Source organism: Lactuca saligna, chromosome 4 (genome assembly GCF_052625555.1).
Source record: "Lactuca saligna cultivar CGN05327 chromosome 4, ASM5262555v1, whole genome shotgun sequence".
NCBI lineage: Eukaryota > Viridiplantae > Streptophyta > Magnoliopsida > Asterales > Asteraceae > Lactuca > Lactuca saligna.
Window position 1 is genome coordinate 99411714 of NC_136420.1, and position 24039 is coordinate 99435752.

A 24039-nucleotide genomic window follows, 5' to 3' on the forward strand; every position below is an offset into this window, starting at 1 on the left:
TGTGATAGAATGTTTGTATGCTATGTATGTTATGTGTTGTACTGCATTATGTCTATGTGATTTATGTTGTGCATGTTTATAGAGTTGGAACCGGAAAGTTCCCAGAGTTAGAACCCGAGGGTTCACAGAGTTTGGGTGCACGGACCCATAGAGTTATAGCCTCGAGTGGCTAATATGTGTTATGTGTGGTATTTTGGGGAACTCACTAAGCTTCGTGCTTACAATGTTTTGTGTAATGTTTTTCAGGTTTCTTTCAGTATCACGGGACGACACCGGCTTGATTGTACACACCAGAGAAAGAGTCATATTTTGGAGGATCCTGGTTTTCTATGCAAGTGAAAATGGAGTCATGTTTTGTAAATCGACTATGAATGAGATTTTAAACAAGTTTTCTAAGAATAAAATGATTATTTTAAATGAAAAATTTGTCTTGAAATTTACGGTGTTACATATGGAAGTAGGAGTAGATCACTATGGATTTCTTCACAAATTATCGAAGATATGGGATTTGATGGTATCTGGGTGATATTTGATTGTTTGATAAAGATTTCTCACTTCTTAGCCATAAGTGAGGGCTCTTCTATAGAGAATCTAGTTGAGATTTATGTTCGGGAGGTGGTGGCTCGGCATGGGGTGCCGAATTCTATTGTGTCAGATCAATATGTTCGTTTTACTTCCAGATTTTGGAAGAGGTTTCACAAAGAGTTACGCACCAGGTTGCATTTCAGTAATGCTTATCATCCATAGACCTACGGGCAAAGTGAGTGAACTATTCAGATGCTCGACGATATGTTGTGTGCGTGAATCATTGACTTTGGTGAGAGTTGGGACTCATATCTTCCTTTGGCTAAGTTTTCTTACAAACAACGGACATCATGCCAGCATTGGTATGCCTCCCTTTGAGCTTCTATATGGAAGGAGGTTTCGGACTCCTATTTTCTAGAGCAAGGTCAATCATAGGGTCATAAGGAGCACTAAGATAGTGCTTAAGACGACTGAGGTTATCCAGCAAGTTAGACAGAGATAGTTGACAACCTAGAATCACCAAAAGATCTATGTCGATCGGAGGCATTCTGAGTTAGATATTTGGGTTGGTGATTTTGTTCTCCCGAAGGTGTCACCTTGGAAAGGTGTTATTCAATTCAAGAAGAGGGGTAAGATGGGCCCCATGTTTATTATCCCTTTCATAGTGTTGGCCCGGGTGGGCAAGGTGACTTACCGGTTGGAGCTACCTGAGGAGTTGAGCCAGATTCATGATACCTTCCATGTTTCCCAGTTAAGGAAGTGTATAGCCGATGAGACAACTGTGGTTCCTATGGAGGACATTCAGGTTTCTGATTGCCTCAATTACACCGAGAGGCCAGTGGCGATTCGGGATAGGAGGATGAAGACCTTGATGGACAAGGTAGTGAACTTGATCAAAGTTCAATAAAAAGACCAGAAAGGCTCAAAGTGGACTTCGGGTAGTCTCCATGGTTGCTGATAACCCACAGGACGTGTTGTTTTCCCACTGAGACTTTGTGTGATCTTCAAGGTTGTTGATAACCTATAGCTGTTTATTTGTGCTGTGTTGTGTGTGGTATTTTGGGGAACTCACTAAGGTTTGTACTTATAGTTGTTGATTAAATGTGTTTCAGGTACTTCCGAGGATTGTGGGAAAGCGAAGGCCTGATCGTATACACTCGCTGGGAGATTTTGTTACTGAGCATTATGTGGCACACTGATATTTATAGTGATGACTTGTACTTGATATGTGTGATTTTCTAATGGTTTGGTTTACGAACAATAATTTGGGTAAATTAAAAATGGAAATTTTGGTTTGAAATTTGAGGTGTTACATTAAATTTCCAATTACAATTAATAGTTGCCTTATTATTTACATTAACTATTTTACATTAATAATTACCTTACTATTTACGAACAATAATTTGGATAAATTAAAGAGAAAGGCGGGAACTTTACGCGTCCAAGTAGTGTTAGGGGTTTAGGGGTTTAGATGTGTTGGTGTAAGCTTTAGTTTGGTGCATTGATGGCTTAAGGACCAAGCTTTAGGTCCCAAGGAGTTAGGGTTGGAGATAAACCTATTAAGGAGATGTGTTAACGGGTAAAGTTGGAAACTTTACCCTTAAAAGGAGATTTTCATGGTTTAGGTAAAGTATGAAGCTTGGATCTGAAGTGTAGGGGTTGAATCCATCAAGATAGCCAAACAAACAAGGGGACTCAACAAGTCTAGAGGGGGGGACTTGACGAGTTGAGTCAGATTGTCCCGATTATGTACCAGGTAGAACTCGACAAGTTTGTAAAGGGACTCGACGAGTTGACTCAGTTCATTACAAGTCTGAATTGCATAGACACTCAATGAGTTAAGAGGTAATTCGACGAGTTGGGTCAACTGGAAGTTGACCTTAACTTTGACTTGGACAGAGCGTTGAATTTAACCAGGGGTAAAATGGTCATTTTACCCTTATAAGTATTTTTAGTTTTTGACTAATTATTATTGTGAAATTAATAGCTCGGGGAGCCGAGTGATCAGCAGTTCGGAGATCTGCCAGCTAGCAGCGAGAGGTTATTCGTAGGATTCTACAATCATCTTGTGAGGTGAGTTTTCTCCAATAAGAACGAGTCGAATGCACCAATTCTGACCCGTTTATGTATGTTAGTGTATACCGTATTTAGATCCGATATCAGGGTTAGCCCGATGTAGTTTATATGTTCCAGATTTCGTCCGATGTCGGGGGAGGCCCGAGGAAGGTTATATTATGTATGTTCCGAGCTACGGTTCGACGTTGAGTGGTACCCAAGGAAGGAATGCATGTTTAGTTATACTTGTTGTCTTTGTGATACTTGTATGTTCCTGGTAGGGAAGTGAGGTTGGGCAGGGACCCGTATCTCATCACTAGGTGAGTGTAGATAGGGTTCTATATCTCATTATTAGCAGAGTATGGGCAGGGCCCAAGACAGGCGAGACCTTGAGACTAGCAATTATAGTGTTGTGTTTGTCTGTTATGTACTAGCTTGATTATATGTGTATAGCGGGTGGGGCCCAAAGATAGGCAGGGTCTAGTAGAAATAGATCTATATACCGAGCGGGGCCTCATGCCGGATTCGTCCGATGCTGGGCGGGGCCGGAGGTAGCGGCTAGGCCTAATGTATGTAGTTATGTGCTTATGTATATGGTATGTGGTAGCTTGGGGAGACTCACTAAGATTTGTGCTTACAGTTTTTAGTTTTGGTTTCAGGTACGTCCGGTAACAAGGGGAGGAGCTCAGGATGACTGCATAGCGCACACCATAGTTTTCAGCCTGGGATGTTTAGACTATGATATTTTGACACGTGGTTTTGATACAGTATTTGATACGATGTTTTGAGATACACGACTTCTGATCTTTATTATGATGTTAGATGAGTTATAGTTTTTCTTAAATGATTTAAAAAGAAATTTTTAGACTATATTTTTGGGATGTTACATTAAAGCTACAACTTTTGAATAGTTTAGATAAATACTTAAATTGTTAATTTAAATATAACACTACATTATCAACTTAAATATAAATTTTAGTTCAACTTAAACAGCCCAAATAATGTTTTGTAAATAGTTAAAAGTGATATATTGTAGTGTCTTTCTAATAATGATTATAAGTTGGTTAATATGGTTACATAAATATCAAACCTAAAGTGTAATCATAAATAAACTAAATTTTAATTTTAAAATAATATATTTACTTCTACTTATAAAGTTATGTCTTTAACTTTTAACATATTATATTTAATTTATTAGATTTTATATGTTGTTGTATGTAAATCATTATCACTTTAAAGGTACAACTTTTGAACGTTTAGATAAAATACTTAAATTGTTAAATAAACATTACATGGTTAACTTAAATAAATATAAATTTCAGTTTCACTGAATAAACCAATAGAATATTTTGTGAATAGTTAAAAGTGATAAATTTTAGTGTTAAATATGAAAACTAAATTGTAATCTCAATTTAACTAAATTATTTCTTAAAGATATTTTTATAATAATTAAAAAATTTCAAATAAGTAGCTTAAAATAACTTAAAATAACATTAGTTAAAAATAACTCTATATAACTGATGATATTGTTACGTTTAAAAACAAAAAATAATGTTTGATGTTTTAAATAATTATAACAATAAAAATTAAAACGTTAAGCAAATAAATTTTAAAAAACTAATTAATAATAACAACAAATATAAATAACATTAAACCATATATTCTATTTAATTTTATTAATGAGTAACTCGGAGGTAGATCTCATTCAAACGATTGAGATTATATAGTTTTAATAGATGTATAAATTATCATATAATTGAAAATAACTAATATATTATATCAACTTAGCATACAAATTATTATATCGAATTTAACAATAATGTTATTTCATGTTTGATTAATACAAACATTAAATTCTAATCATAAATTAACTAAACTACAATATTAAAATATCATATTTTACTTCTATTTATAAAATTATGACTTTAACTTTTTAGCATATTATAGTTAACTTATTAGTTTAGATACGTTGTCGTATGTGATCAGTTGTTATTTTAAAGTAACAGTTTTCGTATAATTTATAATTTTATACAAAATAGTTAAATTATTAATTTCAATATAACGTTAAACGGTTACCTTAAATTAAAAATTCAGTTAAATTTGAAAAAAATTTGAAAGACTATTTTATAAATAGTTAAAAGTTATGAATTATCGTGTCAAACATAAGTTTTAATCCTATATTAAAAAATAAACCATGAAACTCTTTCTTTATAATCATTAAGAATTTTCAAATAACTAACTTACATATAACTTACAATAATAATAATTAAAAGTAATAATATATAAAAAATTATAATGTTGTCTTTAAAAACAAAAACAATGTTTGTTGTGTAAATAATTACAATCAAAGAAGCTAACAATATTCATCAAATAAATTTTAAAAAAGTTAAATTTCTGAAACTAAATTAAAATAATTAAGAGTTTTCGAAATACATTATTTTAAATAACTTACAACAACAATAGTTAAAAGTAACATTTTATATAAAAATTATATTGTTATCTATAAAAATAAAATATCGTTTGATGTTTTAAATAATTACAATAATAGAAATTAAAATATTAAGCAAATAAACTTTTTGAAATTAATGAATCATAACAACAACTATAGATATTATTTAATCATATATTATATTTAATTTTATTTATGAGTAACCCACATCTAGAGGTCATTGAGACAATTAGGATTATAGAATTTTAAAATATATCGACATTATCATATATTTTAAAAACAAATAATGTTTATATTAATTTATTATAAGATTTATTATATAAGAGTTAGAAAAAACGATATTCATATATTTAAAAAAATATATATTTATAAATATTTCAAATATATATTACTGTATTCTGAGTAACACGTTAGTGTGTGTGTGTGTGTGTGTGTGTGTGTGTATATATATATATATATATATATATATATATATATATATATATATATATATATATATATATATAGAGAGAGAGAGAGAGAGAGATAGGAAGATTTCATATATGCCCTTCTTAAACATCAAAATATCATATTTACCAAACTTAATTTCTAAATATCATATTTACCCTTCATACAATTTCTAAATATCATCTTCATAAAATTTCAAAATATCATATATGTCCTTTTTAAATATTAAAATATCATATATGTCCTTAAAACTCAAAATATCGTATATGCACTTTTTCAATATCAGAATATCAATGGTAATATCTAAAATATCATCCATCTACAACATAATAATAACTAACAACAATAAAAACTAAACAATTAAAATATACATTCCATAGAAAGGGTTAAAGATGAATCTTCTGTCAAAATGCCGACATTTCAGCAACTTAAAAGTTTACATTCTATTATTATAAACATAAGAATAATATGATTAAATTTTTTTAATTATTATAATAATTCTAAGGTATAAAAAATAAGTATTAAATATTAAAAATATTATAAAAAAAAGATTTATATAATTATAATATTAAAAAATTAAGCTAGATAAAAAAGATATCTCGAAGGGAAGGGATATATGAAATTTTTGATATATATTATAAAACTTTTTTATTCAAATCCCAAAAGTACCATATTCCGATGACGCAAGGGTAGCTTTCCTTTCCATGGATTCGTTTCACTTGCCTTTCTTACTGTTTCTCTGAAAGAACAGAACCCCAAAACCCCCTCTAAAACCACCTACTGCTGATCGCCGATTATCATCTTTCTCTTCAAAAATGGCGGTAGAACAGAGAGACACAGCCACCGTCCGAGTCTCAAACATTCCCCGATCAGTCACCGCCAAAGACCTCCTCGACTTCCTCGAACGCCACACCGGAAAATCCACGGTATTCGCTTGCGAAATCTCCTCCGATCACAAGAACTGGAAGTCCAGAGGCTTTGGTCGTGTCCAATTCGAAACCCTAGGATCCAAATCCAAGGCGATATCTCTTTCCCGCCAGGGCGCCCTCTGCTTCAAGGGTTTCAACCTCTCCCTCTCTCATTCCCTCGATGACGTCATCTTCCGGCCGGTAGACCCCCATAATCGGTACGAACAAGGCTTTTTGCGAACTGGGTTGTTGCCAAAAATGGATTGCATGTGTGTCTTGGAGTCCTGGGAAGGTGTTAAAACTTATGTTTTGCCCGAAAGGAAGAGTCTTGAGTTTTGGGTGACACATTCTGGGAATTTTTATAGGTTAGAGTTGCAGTTTAGTGATGTTCTGGAGGCATCTCCTTGCTGTATTGATAGCGAAGAACCCATTGCAGTGCTTCTAAAGGTATTCGATCTGTTTCTTTTTTTGTTAAAATTGATTTCACTTTATGGAACCTAGTGAACATTGAACTTAATATCGAAGTCGTGTTTACTTTGTAGCTCAAACATGCTCCAAAGTTATACCAGAGACTATCAGGATCCAAAGTCTCACCAAGGTTCACCTCCGATCGCTACCATATCTGCAAGGAAGAATTTGAGTTCACATGGGTTCGAACCACAGATTTCTCCAGCAAGAAATCCATCGGTCAGTCATCTACATTATGTTTGGAGTTCAAACATGGATCTCCAGCCATAGATAGCTTCAAAACTTTGCCTTTTTACATCAAAAATCTCATAAAGTTGTCAATGAAAGAAGGCCAACAATTTCATACTTCATCTGACATAGTCCCCCTCATAAAATGTCCACCAGAGTTGAACTTACCATACGAGATCCTCTTTCAACTCAACTCTCTGGTTCAAACTCAAAAACTAAGTCTTCCCTCAGTAGATCATGACCTAATCGAGTTCATAATCAGTCAAGATTCAGAGTCCATCATGACTATTTTAAAGAGAATGCATAAATCCTATGTCACTTGCTACAATCCCATCGAGTTCATCAAAGAGAAGCTCGACACCAAGGGTAAAACCGTCAAAATCCCAGATACCAAATCAACAAATCAAAACAAGATTATGAGCATTCATAGAGTTTACATCACCCCATCAAAGATTTACTGCTTGGGTCCTGAACTTGAGGCTTCAAATTACATAGTCAAGCATTATTCTGAATATTCTTCTGATTTTCTAAGAGTAACATTTGTTGATGAAGATTGGGGTAAAATTCAGCCAAATGTCATCTCAATTAACCTCCAACAAGGAATCTTCGCGAAGCCTCACCATACCAAGGTGTACAATCGCACACTTGATATTATGCAAAACGGGGTTACAATAGGATCAAAACATTTCGAGTTTTTAGCATTTTCCGCAAGTCAACTCCGGTCAAACTCTGTATGGATGTTTGCTTCTAACAAACACGTGACAGCAGAAAGTATAAGAAAATGGATGGGGTGTTTCACAAGTATAAAAAGTGTATCAAAATGTGCTGCAAGAATGGGACAATTATTTAGCACATCTAAACAAACAATCGAGGTGTTACCACATCATGTCGAGGTAATTCCGGATATCGAAGTCAAAACCGATGGTGTTGACTATTGTTTTTCAGATGGAATTGGGAAAATTTCTCTTTCTTTCGCAAAAGAAGTTGCTTCAAAATACGGATTAAAGCATACCCCTTCAGCTTTTCAAATCCGATATGGTGGATATAAAGGCGTCATTTGTGTTGACCGAAATTCATTCAAGAAACTATCTTTACGTAAAAGCATGCTCAAATTCGACTCAAAAAACCGAATGCTTAATGTCACAAAACATAGCGAGTCACAATCTTGTTACTTAAACCGTGAAATTGTTACCCTTTTCTCAACTTTGGGTGTGAAAGATGATGCTTTTTTGGCATTACAAGATTTACAACTTAAAGTTCTAAACGCGATGTTGTATAGTCGAGAGGATGCACTTACGGTTTTGGATGGTTTGGGGAATTATGATGTGAAAGATATTCTTGTAAAGATGTTGCTTCAAGGTTATGAGCCGAATCGTGAACCGTATCTTTCAATGATGCTTCTTTCTCATCATGACAATTTGCTTTCGGATCTTAGAACGAGGTGTAGGGTTTTTGTCCCAAAAGGGCGGATTCTTGTCGGGTGTTTGGATGAATCTGGGGTTTTGGATTATGGACAAGTTTATGTTAGAATCACATTGACAAAGTCGGAATTACGATTCCGGGATCAAAAGTTTTTCAAAAAGATGGATGAGACTACATCAGTGGTAATGGGGAAAGTAGTGGTTACAAGAAATCCGTGTCTTCACCCGGGAGATGTGAGAGTGCTTGAAGCTGTTTATGAGATTGCTTTAGATGAGAAAGATTATAAAGATTGCATTGTGTTTCCTCAAAAAGGAGAGAGGTAATGAATGATTGATTCGTGCTTTTTATAAAGTTGAAAATGTTTTTTGTAATTATGATTTGGTGTTTTTTTAACAGGCCTCATCCGAATGAATGTTCTGGTGGTGATCTTGATGGGGATTTGTATTTTGTTAGCTGGGATGAATCTTTAATCCCACCTCGAACCGTGACTCCTATGGACTACACTGGTCGAAGACCACGTTTGATGGATCATGACGTTACGTTAGCGGTAATTTAAAATTCTTGTAGCCAAAATATCATATGATTTAGAGCATTTTTAATGCTCCAATCATCTGATATCGGATGGTCGGAGCATTCTATGCACCGGTCATCCAGATTGGATGGTTTATGCTAAAGCCATCCAATCTTTAGGTTGACGAAACATTTTTATGCTCTGGCCATCCGAGTTATATGCTCCAGTCATGTGGATATCGGATATCCAGATGACTGGAACATATAGAGCATTTATGCTACCGTTGACAAAAAGATAATACAAAAACTGAAAATTGCTAAACCCGATGCAGGAAATCGGGAAGTTTTTTGTGGATTACATGACAAGCGATACACTTGGAGCAATCTCGACTGCACATTTGGTTCATGCAGATCGTGAACCCGAGAAAGCATTAAGCTCAAAATGTCTCCAATTAGCTACACTTCACTCAATGGCAGTTGATTTTGCCAAAACAGGAGCACCAGCCGAAATGCCTAGGGGTTTAAGACCACATGAGTTCCCCGATTTCATGGCCCGGTGGGACCGACCCATGTACATCTCCCAAGGACCACTTGGGAAACTTTACCGTGCCACAAAAGAATCTGAGCATCTCAAAAACTCGGCTTCTGCTTATTCAACGGAATCCATTCAGGATTCTTATGATCAAGATCTTGAAGTCAATGGCTTTAAGGAGTTGACTGAGATGGCATTGATGCACAAAGAGATGTATCTTGATGCTTTGACTAGTTTGATGAATTACTATGAAGCGGAAACTGAAGACGAGATTTTGACGGGTAATATACGGAATAAGTCATCGTATTTGCAACGGGATAATCGGAGGTATGGGGAGACAAAAGATCGGATTTTGGTGGCGGTTAAGAGTTTGCATAGGGAGGCGAGAGGGTGGTTTGAGGGCGCGTGTAAGGCAGAGGATCATCAGAAGTTGGCGGCTGCGTGGTATCATGTTACTTATCATAGGGATTATTGTAATGGAAGTGTGAAATGTTTGGGGTTTCCATGGATTGTGGGTCATATTTTGTTGGAGATTAAGTCGATTAATGGTAGGAACATGTTGATGTGAAGGTTGGTATTGTGAAAGGTGACTTTTGTAATGTGTTTGTTGAATTGAAACTGAATTTGATGATGTTGTTAGCTCTCATTAAATTGATGGGTCGATTTGTATTTACTACTTTAGAATCTTGTAATATGTTTTTCCATCCATCCAAACAAACGTGACATCAATTTTATTTATGCAAGTATGAATAATATAGTAAAATATAGAGACTGACATCAATTTTATTTATCCAAGTATGAATAATATAGTAAAATATAGAGACTAGATATATAATATTTGTATTTATATAAGGGAGTAGGTTAGTCAAATTTTGGTTTGTATTTCCAATTTGTTGTATTGAAATAGATCTCTGAGTTCAACTTTTTCTTAGAGAATAGAAGTATAGAACCTCGGGCTACTTCTCCAACTAACATTGAGTCGTTTAGGTGGTTGTGACTAGCCCATTTGTTACATAACTATATGAAGTAACATATACTGCAACAACATAATAATATCCCAATTAAGTCCATAAACATTAAAGACATACCACATCAAAGTACATATGCGACTCAAAACAAAATCATAGACGTAACAGTTGATTCTATAATAAAGGGGCAATAAATTGAGCTATGAAAAACTTATTTTCTTAAATAAATGGTTAAGTTGGATGGTTATTATTGAAAGGTTTGTTGAGGGTTGAAATTGGTAGTTAAAATCATAAATGACATAAATACAATGGGTTCAAAGAATATAATAACAATTTATATTAGTTCAATATTTTTTTTAGTTAATGTAATTTTCTTATGTAAAAAGTAATATACTCTAATTTTTGCAATTTATTTTTAGAATTAACTAAATTTCATAAACTAGCAAACATCTAGAACAAGAAAGAAACAATCACAAAGATATACCTAAGACCGACTTTTGTAACCAAGAAACTCAATGGACTTAAAGTTTACTATTCCTATGAATAAACCAATTAAGAGAAACTTATTTTAAAAAAGATGGAGTTAGTCGGTACTTCTTAGTACTTCTGATCTGAAAAGGCGAAAACCAAGGCATTATGGGAACTCCAAAGATATGGAATTCACCCAATACAAGTCTCTAAGTGAGACCATATTGGAAACATAAAATCCCATCAACAAGCAATTTGCAAGCAAGACTAAGCCGCTACCTCACAAGCAAGAAACAAATGATCCACACCTTGAGTGGTTCGCACGTAGCTCGATAACCTTGTTTACTAATTTTAGTATGGTTGACTGTTTAATAAAATCCTTCAACCTAAAATGTTAATCTTTTTCTATACAAATCTATTCCACCTTGTAGAATAGCTTCCAACTTCCAAAGTCACATGGTGGAACTAATATGAAAATTCATCATGATTTTATCTAAATACAACACCTAATGTTGCAAAACTCACTATTTCATACTTGTTTGGTCGATCGAAAAGTAACGAGTACTCGGCCTATAAAGAAATTAACTTTGAGAAAATTATATATATGAAAAATTAAAAGTTTATTAGAATTTATAACAAAGTACATGAAATATCAATAAGAAAGATATATATTTGAATATTAAACTAATTATAAAAAAGTAAAGATTTTAATCATGAAAATCTTGAAGATAAGAGAGAGAGAGAGAGAGAGAGAGAGAGAGCATATACATTTTGTTTATTCGATATGTTACTTTAGTTATAAGGTTAGTATGTTATATATTAATCTTGAAATTTTTGATTTTTTTCTCTTTTTAAGTTAATTTTGACCATTTGACCGAGTTTGAATGAGTTGGCCAAATTTGACCGAGTTGGCCGAGTTTGACCAAATTGGTCCGAGTTTGATCGAGTTGGTATGAGTTGCATCGATTTTGACCGATGTTGACCGAATTCCGAGTTATTTGGTTGAGTTGGTTTAACTTGCCTTAGTAAGAGGTCGAGTACTCGCCAGAGTTGACCGAGTTTTATAACACTACCATACATGTTTTTTGTTAGATCGAAGGCTCAAATGACCCAACAAGTTGGACCATAATCGAGTATTGAGTATTTTTGCCCCTTACTTTTCTACGCCAATTCAAGATCCAACAATCATTAAGCAAACATTCTATATTTCTTTCCAAAATGTATAGTCTAAGATATATACCTTTTAAAGGCTAATCACCAATCTAGACATCATTCCAAAAGAAAGTCCTCGGGCCACCCGTCACCCACTTCTGAAGAAACAAATGAAGAATAATTCATTTTTCATGTAACTGAGTAATGGAACCAACTATTTTAGCCAACACCTCTTTCGAATTAAGTTCCTCCCCAATTGAACTCAAAATGCCACCACTTGTAGCATTTGTTTTTCATAACAAGTATCATTTCAAAAAGTAAATTTTTTTTATATGACAAGTAGGAGGCATAAAGCATGGATCTTTCTTGAATGTGTGTATGAGAGGTGTATTGGTGTATAACTGTGAAGCATAATAAAGCATTGGACAAATGCAATACATGTATATAAGAGACACAATACGTGTAGTCAAAGTCAATCAGTCAACGTAAGTCAGTGATAAAGACTTGGCACATACATTGGGTGTTGCATCGCATCGAGGTGTCCAAATTTTGGACACGTGGAAGAAGGAAAGGAAGTGTAGAAAGGACCAAGATACATGGCAGGTCTAGACGGTGTTCGCGAACACAATGCGTCCAAAAGGGGGCATAACGCATCTGTAAAGTAAACTCATGCATATATATTGAGTTGTATTAGTCATATGGAAAGTTTTGGAGAAATGATTCAAATGAGAGATAGAGAGGTTAGTCCTCAGGGATTTTGACCGAGTAACTGATGCTAGTTCATGTGGGTATGAATTATCGATTGGGTTAACATATCATCTTTTACTGTTATTACATTATCGTGTTTTTATAATGTATTTACGAAGGGTTGTTAGACTTCAAGATGATTACTTCAGTTCTTATTATGGTGCTATTATGAACTCGATTGTAAGCTTGATAGATGAGTTCCTTAGTGGGATTCTTGATTTTATTAATCAAGGTTATGAACCCTAGATTATGGAACTTTCGGATATGTGGAATTGAACTAACGGATTATGATGTTAAGTCGTTTGATGATTGTATTTAGGATCTTGACTAGTCTGGTAGCAAATGGTTACCGAGTCAGTCAATGGTCTAGCGAATGATCAATGTGATAGATATGGTAAGTAAGCTTCTAGTAGATTGGGATCAGTTTTGAGGAACTTGGTATATTGTCCAAACAGTTTGGGTAAGTGACTGAATTGAATGGAAGTGCGAGCCTTCACTAACTGACCAGGTGAGTAACCATACTCTTCTTCTAGATAAATGTTATCTACATGTGTGTTTATTATTGTATTACATGAACAATAAAATATCATAGTTATTATGCAATGGTATGTTACAAGTTAAGAGCTCATAGAAATATATGTGGTTGAGAGTTGCATTAAACTAATATAGTTGAATTTTATAGCAAGTTATTGTTACATGTGGTAATGAACTGGTTAATTGAATTATAGATAAATTATGATATGCTAGTTAAATAGTTAGTTTAGTCGTAATTGCTATGAGTTTCCTATCCTTAGGATATAATTATGTAAGATGGTTTGAATTTAATGTGGTTTTTATATGGTTTATAACGTGGATCATGGTGGGAAACTAAACCTAGCAGACATTATGTATGAAATGCTAAGGTTTGGAATGCCTTTGTATTCTAGGATAGTCTTGGTACCCGTAATATCCTGAATATAAGTTATCAATCTAGAGGTAGTCTTAGTGATCGAAGTATCACTATATTAATTTTTTTGGTCATGGTAGTATTGGTGACCGTAATACCATTAACCAACGTGTGTGGTACCCTTAATGGTCGTAATTTCTATTATTGTAGGAATACGATTCAATGATAGACTTGGTGTCTATAAAGCTATACCCGTATGTTGATATTGGAAAGAGTTGGTAGTGTTGGTGGTTGTAATACCATCTCTTGGGAAATGAAAATCAATGGGGGACTTGATATCTGTAACACTATACTTGTAGATCGTTATTGGAGAATGGTGGTAGCTTTGGTGGTTGTAATATCATCATTGGAGAACTACAAGTTGATGGCATACTTGGTTTCTGTAACGCTATACTTATAGATTGTTATTGGAGAATTGTGTTAGCTATGGTGGCTATAATACCATCATTGAAGAAATGCAAGTCAAATGACATACATGGTGTCTATAATGATATACTTGCAAATGAATACTTTGTAGAAGGAGCTTGTGTAGCTGTAATGCCACAAGGAGGAAACATTAGTTAAATAATATAGTAATTTGTGTAGTTATGATACTACTATGGAAAGATTATTTGGAACTGATAGTATCTGGTGTGGTTGTAAGTCTAATAAGGATAGTTAATGGTTGGAATAACAACTTAATTAGATGACGTAACCCTAATTATTAAGAAATTGTGTGTAACAACACTGAACATGAGTGTATATAATTTTGTTAAAAGGCATTGTGAGAATTGTATTGAGTTATTAGCATAATGATATATTTAGTTGTGTAACTAATTTATATATGGGTCACTTGGTTAGTCACTAAGCTCGTTGTAGCTTATCATTTTCTTGTTGTGTGCCTTTCAGGTTCGAATAAACTAGGTAGTAAGTGTAACATCCCGGAATCGCAAGAATAGAGTTGAAGGGCTGAAAGTGTAAGTTTTAGAGGATGACTCAGCGAGTCCATGGATGACTCAGCGAGTCAGGTCGCGGTCATGGTCTTGTGTCAAGTGGCCTACTCGGCGAGTCCATGGGATGGACTCGGCGAGTAGGTGCTGTATGGAGAAAACCCTAATTTCCAGGGTTGAGCCCTATATAAAGAGCATTATACCCCCCACAGCCTCCCTTATTCCCCCCTTGAGTTCCAGAAACCCTAAATACGTGGAGAGATCATTTGTGGAGCAAATTAGAGCTTGGAGAGGTGTTGTTTGAAGAGATCTTGAAGGAGAAGTGGCTTGGATCAAAGGGCTTTGCTTGGATTCGAGTTTGGCTGCTATTGAGGCATCTTTTGGAGGTAATATCTTCGTCCTTAGGCTGTGCATTCCTAGTTTCATCATTTTGGGGTTTGTGGGGAGTATGTCTTGGAATGTTTTGGAGTTTGGAGGATAGATCTGAGGTTGCTACCTCAGATCTGGAATATTGAAGGCCTAGAGTGCATTAAAGTTCCTGTGTTTGAATGCTTAGTGGATCCACCATGTCCCAAACCTTGGTTTTAAGGTGAATATGGCTTAAATCTCGTTAGATTCACGTAAAGATTGCCACTTTACATGATGGATGGATTGTAGGAGGTTGGATCTATGTTTTGGATCAATTGCATGGCCTGAAATGCTTCTGTATGGATTCAGATAGGTGGTACTCGACGAGTCACATGGGTGGACTCGACGAGTTGCTTGAAGATGGCCTGGGACTCGACGAGTTGGAAGAACAACTCGGCGAGTAGGTTGAAGATGGCCTTGGACTCGACGAGTCCATTTGGACTCGGCGAGTCTTGTCGAGGGAGTCCCAATATTTCTGGTTGAGTCGATGAATCGGTGAGTCAAGGGATGACTCGGTGAGTTGGGTGCGAGTGGACTCAGAGTTGTTGGACTCGGCGAGTTGGGCCGCTAATTGAGGGAAGTTCTGAGCATAAGGACTCGGCGAGTCATCGGGATGACTCGGCGAGTAAGGTCAGTCAGGGGTTGACTTTGACTCGTCCAAGGTTGACCAGTTGTCTTCCAGGGGTATTTTGGTAATTAAGGGTATTTATTGAGTTGTATGTTTTGATGTTTAGTGGAGGAGTTCGTGCCAGAGTTCGGAGCAGCAGGATCTTATCTTTTCAGACGGCAGTTTTGAGGTGAGTTATCCTCACTATATCAACAGGGTCTAAGGCACCAAGGCCGGCCCTTTATTGTATTGAGATTCGGTTATGGATATTATGTTATTGTTTGATGTGTCTGCATCCTGGTAGCTAGGATGGTACATGCTAGGAGGCCTTGTTAAGGTCAGTTTTCCCGATATACAGAGTGATGCTATGCTAGTGACCGGTTAGGTCGGTAACCCGGTTAGGGTAATGATATGCTATGTGATCTGCTTGTTCGGTTTGTTGACTATGACTGTTATATGAATGTATGTTTTGTGCACATGGTTGTTTGGACTGGAGATGGGTTGAGGCGGGTCCTGCTTTGTGCTGTAGGCCAAGATACCCAGGGCGGACCGGTTGTTCCGAAGGCCCAGCGAGCGGTCCGGATAGGCTGTAGGCCCCACGAGGGCGGACCAGACGTGCCGAGGCTCGGAGAGTGGACCAGGCCGACTGAAGGCCCGATGCGGGCGGACCAGTCACACTGTAGACTCAGAGAGTGGACCAGGTGGGTTGAAGGCCCGATGCGGGCGGACCAACCCCACTGTAGACTCGAAGGACATGACTAGACCCGGAGGATGGATCCGTTGGACTGAAGGCCCGATACGGCGGACCAGCCACACGGTAGACCCGATATGCATGGCTGTTCTATGTTCTGTTATGTTATGTATGATTTATATGTTTTGGACCTGAAGGTCGTAGCCTGGAAGGGCGTATACGTGGTTGGTATTATGGGGGTATCTCACTAAGCTTTCGGGATTACAGTTGTGGTTTAATGTTTTCAAGTTCTTCAGGAGGCTGTGGCAAGGCGAAGGCGCGATCGTACCGCTCCTCATGAATTTGTAGCAATGCGATTCTGGGAATACTCTAATGACTTGTATTGAAAACCTTTTTGTAAACATTTCAATGAAAATCAGGTTGTTTTGAAAATTTTAAATTGGTTGTATTTTTCGGATGTTACAAGTTGGTATCAGAGCCTTGGTTTGAGTGAATTGGAGGAACATTTGTGTGACTCCAGTCTCAAATCGAGGAGAGCTTTCAAAAAGAGAATTTAAAATGGTTTTCAAAATAAGTAAAGGAGGACACGGAGGTACGATCAGCCGGAGCCAGTAAGCAACCCCAAAATACCATACATGACAATTGTTTTATTGAGCTTTGATAGAACAGCATGCTAGAGTTAGGCTAGGGATCTTCAGGATTTATCGATGAGTTGCCTAATTTATGATGCCTGCTAGCCTAGGGTTCCTTGTGAGAGATTTCCAGTGTTCCTCTAGTTGTGAGGATAGAGCGTTGTATGTGTGTTGCTAGGGTGTTGTGGGAGTACTTCATACAAATATGGGTTGGTGTGGAAGGTAGTATGGGCCCGTACTACTGAAAGTACGGACTCATACGCGTATCAGGGAAACCATGACCTCTAGGGTTGGGATGAGAGCTGGTTTCCGGGATAGTGGAATATGTCTGAGATTTGGTGTTTTATTTTCAGTATGGAGATTTCAGGGCACGCTGGGAGTGGATCCGGGTTAGGATCAGGAGCAGGAGAGGGAGTTCCGGGTGGGTCTGTACAACCCGAGGTTGTTAGCCAGATGAGTACGCATGAGTTGGATGCGAGGATTCGTGAGATCTTGCATGATGAGGTTGCTGCATTGTTTCGGGCTGAGCTGCCAGAGTTGTTTGGGTCGATCAAGACCGCCATGGTGGAGTATTTTGATGAGCGTTATTCAGCTCTCACGAAGACGGCTGCCGCCGCGGCTACAACAGCTGTAGCAGCGGTAGGGGGAGGAGCTAGTAAAGGTTTTCAGTATCGGGACTTCGATAATACGAAGCCTCCCACTTTTGATGGAGTTCAGGTTCCGATCGTTGCTATGAGATGGTTATCAGATGTGGAGGGATGTTTCTTCACGTGTTCATGCCCTGCTGATCAGAGGGTGAGGTGTGCTTTGAACCTGCTGAGGCTCGGAGCAAAGGATTGGTGGAGATTGACCACGGGGTCGTACTCGGATGCGCAGAGGGCTGCGATTTCATGGGATCGGTTCAGAGAGATGTTCAGCACTCGTTATGTTCCGCAGGTCGAGAGGGAGAGGTTGGCTCAGGAGTTCTTGGAGCTGAAACAGGATTCGGAATCGGTGACGGAAATCACCAGGATGTTTACTGAGAGGGCAATGTTTTGCCCTGAGTTCGCTTTGGAGCAGGCTCAGATGTCCCGATATCTGAGTATGCTAAAGAGAGACATCAGACAGTTTGTGTCTGCGCAAAGGTGCGAGACTTTGCTGGAGTTGCAGGAGGCCGCCAGGCGGCGTGAGTTAGAGATTGAGTTACAGATGCGTGAGCTGAGGCAAGCTCCGGTTCAGTCGCAGCCGGCGATGAAACGGTCTAAGACCGTTGATTCTAGGATGGGAGATCAGGGTGGCCACATCTGTGGAAAGTGTGGAAGGGGTCATGTCGGGGTTTGTCGGTCCGGTGGAGCATGCCGCAAGTGCGGAAAGGAGGGACACTATGCGAGGGATTGTTGGCAGTCAGTGTCGGTTCGGGATTTGAGGATATGCTATCATTGTCATCAGGTTGGACATTTGAAGGTCAACTGTCCACGGCTTGCTGCAGGACCGGTGCAGGCTCCAGCACCGGCTACGTTGAGGATCACAGGTGGAGATCAGGGTGGAGCGGAGCCCCTAAGGGCTTAGGGTCGTGTTTTTCAGCTTGCTGCTGCGGGTATGTTTCTTTCTGATGTTTTGATTATTTATGATTGTTGTGGAGTATTGTTATCTGTGGGTTTCGTGGAATTGCGTTTCGGGTTTTCGTGTGGTATCCGTTGTTCCTTGAGGGTTTGGCGAGTTGTGATCGAGATTTCGTTCTAGTATCTTTTGTTCCCTGAAGGATCGTTATGGTTATGGATTTGTACTTCGAGCTATCGTTGATTATCTTTGTGAGGATTGGTGACGGATGCAACGTTGGTTTGAAGGCCAGTTAGATTATGTAGTCTGAGGAATTGATAGTTGAAGATCGGGTTCCTTTCGAGCAGGTTGTGCAGCATGGGAACATGATTGTATGAAAGTTGTTGGTGCTGGTGAAAAGCATTTTTGAGTGCATGTGTTGATTCCTGCAAGGTTGCTTGGGGAGATCGGTGATGGCAACCGGTGACTATCTGTCAGTGTCTTAAGTGGGGGAGAATTGAAAATTCTCCGGATGATCGTTGGGCCTGAGAGGTTGTTTAGCTGCTTGGGGAAATTCAGCGGTATTTCTGTCAGTCGAGAGCAGGCTCGTACGAGTGAGTAACAGGTGTGCGGGGCGGAATACAGACCTAGAGCAGTTGATTGAGGAAGGCATGGGAGCAGGCCGGGATCGAGCATGTATGATGGAGATAGAATTCGGAACCCCTAGAGGGCTAGAACGGTATGCACGGGAGGATTTCCCGAAAGGATGGTTCGGAGTGATGAATGCTAGTTGAGCGGTCCGGATAGACTGTAAGCCTGTAGGCGTATCAGTCAAACCGAAGGCTCGGAGGACGGTCCAGTCAGATTGGCTGAAGGTTCTGAGAGTGGTCCAGATTGGCTGAAGGCCTGGGGGGGGGGGGCGGTCCAGTCATGCTGAAGACTCTGCGAGTATTGTTGGATCGGATTGAGGTTATGGGTTGCGTATGTTGCAGTGTGATTACATTGGGAGGTCTGGCCCCGGGTAGCATTCTTGAGCAGTGAAGGTAGTGCATGGGCTTGAGAGTCCATGTGATGAGAGTCAGAGTAGTGGTGATGCATGGATGTTGGGTACGCTTTAAAGAGGTAATGTAGCGTGGGATGAGCACCATGGTGCCTGTCATGGTGACTGGGCGGACGAGTGGTTTCCTTGATAAGGAAAGAGGGAGGAATGGAATTCCGAAAAGGGAGTGCGAATTCACGGAAGTGAAAGCGGCAGTGTAGAGTTATGATTGGAGTGGTCCGTCGATGGTCTTTGAGTAGTGTGTTGCAGTGGTGTAGAGCCAGGGAGAGGGGTTCGGAAGGGATACAGAGAAAGAGTCTTGGACTCTCAGTGTGATTCTGATCAGGGTTTTGGCTGCGTTTTAGCGGTTCATCCTGGAAGGATGTTCGAGGATATCATCAGTGTATCAGTTTTTCCAAACCTAAGGGTGCTAGAGCTAGATCAGCATGTGTGTGTGATTGCGAGAGGAGAACTCGGGGGAGTTAGTCCGAAATGGAGGAATGGGTCTTTCGGTCGTCATGGGATGGATAGAGTGAAATTCGGATCGGGAATCCGATGGTCCGTGGCTTTATAGCCATATGAGTCAAGTGAAAGATGAGAATTGGAGCAGTAGGACATCATGGGTAATTCTCGGTTGTCGAGTGTGGTTATCGGAGGGTACAGTTGGTGCCCGGGTTGAGTAGGTGGTGGGGACACCGTATGGAAGGAGAAAGTGAGCTTCTAGTTCTATGGTTGTACCTTGAGAGACTTGGTTTGGTCAAGGTCAAGTGGCGCGTCGTGGGAGGTAATTTGAAGATGAAATGCCGAAGGCTTCGAGGACGAAGCCTAATTTAAGTGGGGGAGAATTGTAACATCCCGGAATCGCAAGAGTAGAGTTGAAGGGCTGAAAGTGTAAGTTTTAGAGGATGACTCGGCGAGTCCATGGATGACTCGGCGAGTCAGGTCGCGGTCATGGTCGCGTGTCAAGTGGCCTACTCGGCGAGTCCATGGGATGGACTCGGCGAGTAGGTGCTGTATGGAGAAAACCCTAATTTCCGGGGTTGAGCCCTATATAAAGAGCATTATACCCCCCCCCCCCCACAGCCTCCCTTATTCCCCCCTTGAGTTCCAGAAACCCTAAATACGTGGAGAGATCATTTGTGGAGCAAATTAGAGCTTGGAGAGGTGTTGTTTGAAGAGATCTTGAAGGAGAAGTGGCTTGGATCAAAGGGCTTTGCTTGGATTCGAGTTTGGCTGCTATTGAGGCATCTTTTGGAGGTAATATCTTCGTCCTTAGGCTGTGCATTCCTAGTTTCATCATTTTGGGGTTTGTGGGGAGTATGTCTTGGAATGTTTTGGAGTTTGGAGGATAGATCTGAGGTTGCTACCTCAGATCTGGAATATTGAAGGCCTAGAGTGCATTAAAGTTCCTGTGTTTGAATGCTTAGTGGATCCACCATGTCCCAAACCTTGGTTTTAAGGTGAATATGGCTTAAATCTCGTTAGATTCACGTAAAGTTTGCCACTTTACGTGATGGATGGATTGTAGGAGGTTGGATCTATCTTTTGGATCAATTGCATGGCCTGAAATGCTTCTGTATGGATTCAGATAGGTGGTACTCGACGAGTCACATGGGTGGACTCGACGAGTTGCTTGAAGATGGCCTGGGACTCGACGAGTTGGAAGAACAACTCGGCGAGTAGGTTGAAGATGGCCTTGGACTCGACGAGTCCATTTGGACTCGGCGAGTCTTGTCGAGGGAGTCCCAATATTTCTGGTTGAGTCGATGAATCGGTGAGTCAAGGGATTACTCGGTGAGTTGGGTGCGAGTGGACTCAGAGTTGTTGGACTCGGCGAGTCTTGGGGTGACTCGGCGAGTTGGGCCGCTAATTGAGGGAAGTTCTGAGCATAAGGACTCGGCGAGTCATCGGGATGACTCGGCGAGTAAGGTCAGTCAGGGGTTGACTTTGACTCGTCCAAGGTTGACCAGTTGTCTTCCAGGGGTATTTTGGTAATTAAGGGTATTTATTGAGTTGTATGTTTTGATGTTTAGTGGAGGAGTTCGTGCCAGAGTTCGGAGCAGCAGGATCTTATCTTTTCAGACGGCAGTTTTGAGGTGAGTTATCCTCACTATATCAACAGGGTCTAAGGCACCAAGGCCGGCCCTTTATTGTATTGAGATTCGGTTATGGATATTATGTTATTGTTTGATGTGTCTGCATCCTGGTAGCTAGGATGGTACATGCTAGGAGGCCTTGTTAAGGTCAGTTTTCCCGATATACAGAGTGATGCTATGCTAGTGACCGGTTAGGTCGGTAACCCGGTTAGGGTAATGATATGCTATGTGATCTGCTTGTTCGGTTTGTTGACTATGACTGTTATATGAATGTATGTTTTGTGCACATGGTTGTTTGGACTGGAGATGGGTTGAGGCGGGTCCTGCTTTGTGCTGTAGGCCAAGATACCCAGGGCAGACCGGTTGTTCCGAAGGCCCAGCGAGCGGTCCGGATAGGCTGTAGGCCCCACGAGGGCGGACCAGACGTGCCGAGGCTCGGAGAGTGGACCAGGCCGACTGAAGGCCCGATGCGGGCGGACCAGTCACACTGTAGACTCAGAGAGTGGACCAGGTGGGTTGAAGGCCCGATGCGGGCGGACCAACCCCACTGTAGACTCGAAGGACATGACTAGACCCGGAGGATGGATCCGTTGGACTGAAGGCCCGATACGGCGGACCAGCCACACGGTAGACCCGATATGCATGGCTGTTCTATGTTCTGTTATGTTATGTATGATTTATATGTTTTGGACCTGAAGGTCGTAGCCTGGAAGGGCGTATACGTGGTTGGTATTATGGGGGTATCTCACTAAGCTTTCGGGCTTACAGTTGTGGTTTAATGTTTTCAGGTTCTTCAAGAGGCTGTGGCAAGGCGAAGGCGCGATCGTACCGCTCCTCATGCATTTGTAGCAATGCGATTCTGGGAATACTCTAATGACTTGTATTGAAAACCTTTTTGTAAACATTTCAATGAAAATCAGGTTGTTTTGAAAATTTTAAATTGGTTGTATTTTTCGGATGTTACAGTAAGATGCGAAGTTAGTAGAGCCCGACTCAGATCATCATATCAGTATTATGTACGATCATTTTGGTAACTTTTTGTACTTATTTATTAATACAAATGTACATCGGATTTACTATGATTTATGATTGAAAATGAAAATGTATTAGGTGTACTTTGTATTAAAATATGGGTGTACACCACTACGGTGAATATATTTGACACTTTTATTTTTTCTTAAACCATAATGAGTTACCGTCATTAACAAATCTTCAACGCCAATCTGGTAACAAAACAAAACACAGTTCAAGGGTGCCAAACTCCCACATCGATACCTCATTTGTTTTAAAAGCAGAAACAATATCCCATTAAGCCAATTGATCTTTGTTTGTTACTTTTCTATCCTAAAAAGTAATGTGATACTTTCCAACAAATGAAACACTTTTCCCACAACATTAAAGAGAGAAATCAAGTATATACTAAGGCTCCCCAAAACCATTATACTTTATGTAACGTTTAAGTTTACAAGTAAACAAGAGGTATACCAAACAATTAGATGGTACATGAAAATTTTCCAATGAATTACTAGTATATATGGGACAAACATCACTGTACTTGTTTATTTGGAATGGTAGCTAATTTTATATTTAGTTATTGTTTTTATGTATGTGACCAATAAATTTATATATATATATATATATATATATATATATATATATATATATATATATATATATATATATATATATATATATATATATATATATATATATAGAAGTAAGTACAAATAAAAACAGTAAATAGTGTAAAAACGTAAAAAATGTTATTATTATGCAATGAATGTTATATATATATATATATATATATATATATATATATATATATATATATATATATATATATATATATATATATATATATATTGTTGAAGTAATTCTAATATGAATATTGATTTTTGCTTATTCATATATTCATTAGAATGTTAATATTATTTTATTATAAATTTATGTATATGCATTTTTATAGTAAATTCTAAGTTTAGTTTTAACATGTGAGTATTCATTTATTCATTGCTGAATAATAACATAAAATTGTGGATACAAAATTCATTGCAGAATAATAACATAAAAATAGTGTTTTTACGTTTTTTAATAAACTTGTATCGCCAACTAATTTTTCTAATTGTATACATTTTATCGATTTATATTTGGTTGATAACATTAGTTCCAAGACTAGCCAAGAAAATATCAACTTTCTTTTACAATTTTAGCCCAATTTTGAATATTTATTACATAACTTTTTCTCAATTATTTGACATTTTTTTATAAACTCATTTTTTACAGATTCCGTTGTA

General features: G+C 38.4%; 1 protein-coding gene across 1 annotated transcript; it reads left to right on the forward strand.

Moving 5' to 3' along the window:
• The first annotated feature begins 6147 nt into the window (after positions 1-6147).
• On the forward strand, positions 6148-10217 carry RDR2 (RNA-dependent RNA polymerase 2). Its single transcript, XM_078990892.1, has 4 exons — positions 6148-6831; positions 6927-8821; positions 8899-9049; positions 9345-10217. Exons 1-4 carry the CDS (start codon positions 6292-6294, stop codon positions 10110-10112), a joined length of 3354 nt encoding a protein of 1117 aa, XP_078847018.1. The 5' UTR covers positions 6148-6291; the 3' UTR covers positions 10113-10217.
• Positions 10218-24039: the final 13822 nt, after the last annotated feature.

Coding starts and splice junctions, on each gene's coding strand:
- RDR2 (XM_078990892.1), top strand. CDS start 6,292: ATGGCGGTAGAACAGAGAGACACAGCCACCGTCCGAGTCTCAAACATT. Junction 8,822..8,898: donor TTTCCTCAAAAAGGAGAGAG/GTAATGAATGAT, acceptor TTTTTTTAACAG/GCCTCATCCGAATGAATGTT. Junction 9,050..9,344: donor ATCATGACGTTACGTTAGCG/GTAATTTAAAAT, acceptor AACCCGATGCAG/GAAATCGGGAAGTTTTTTGT.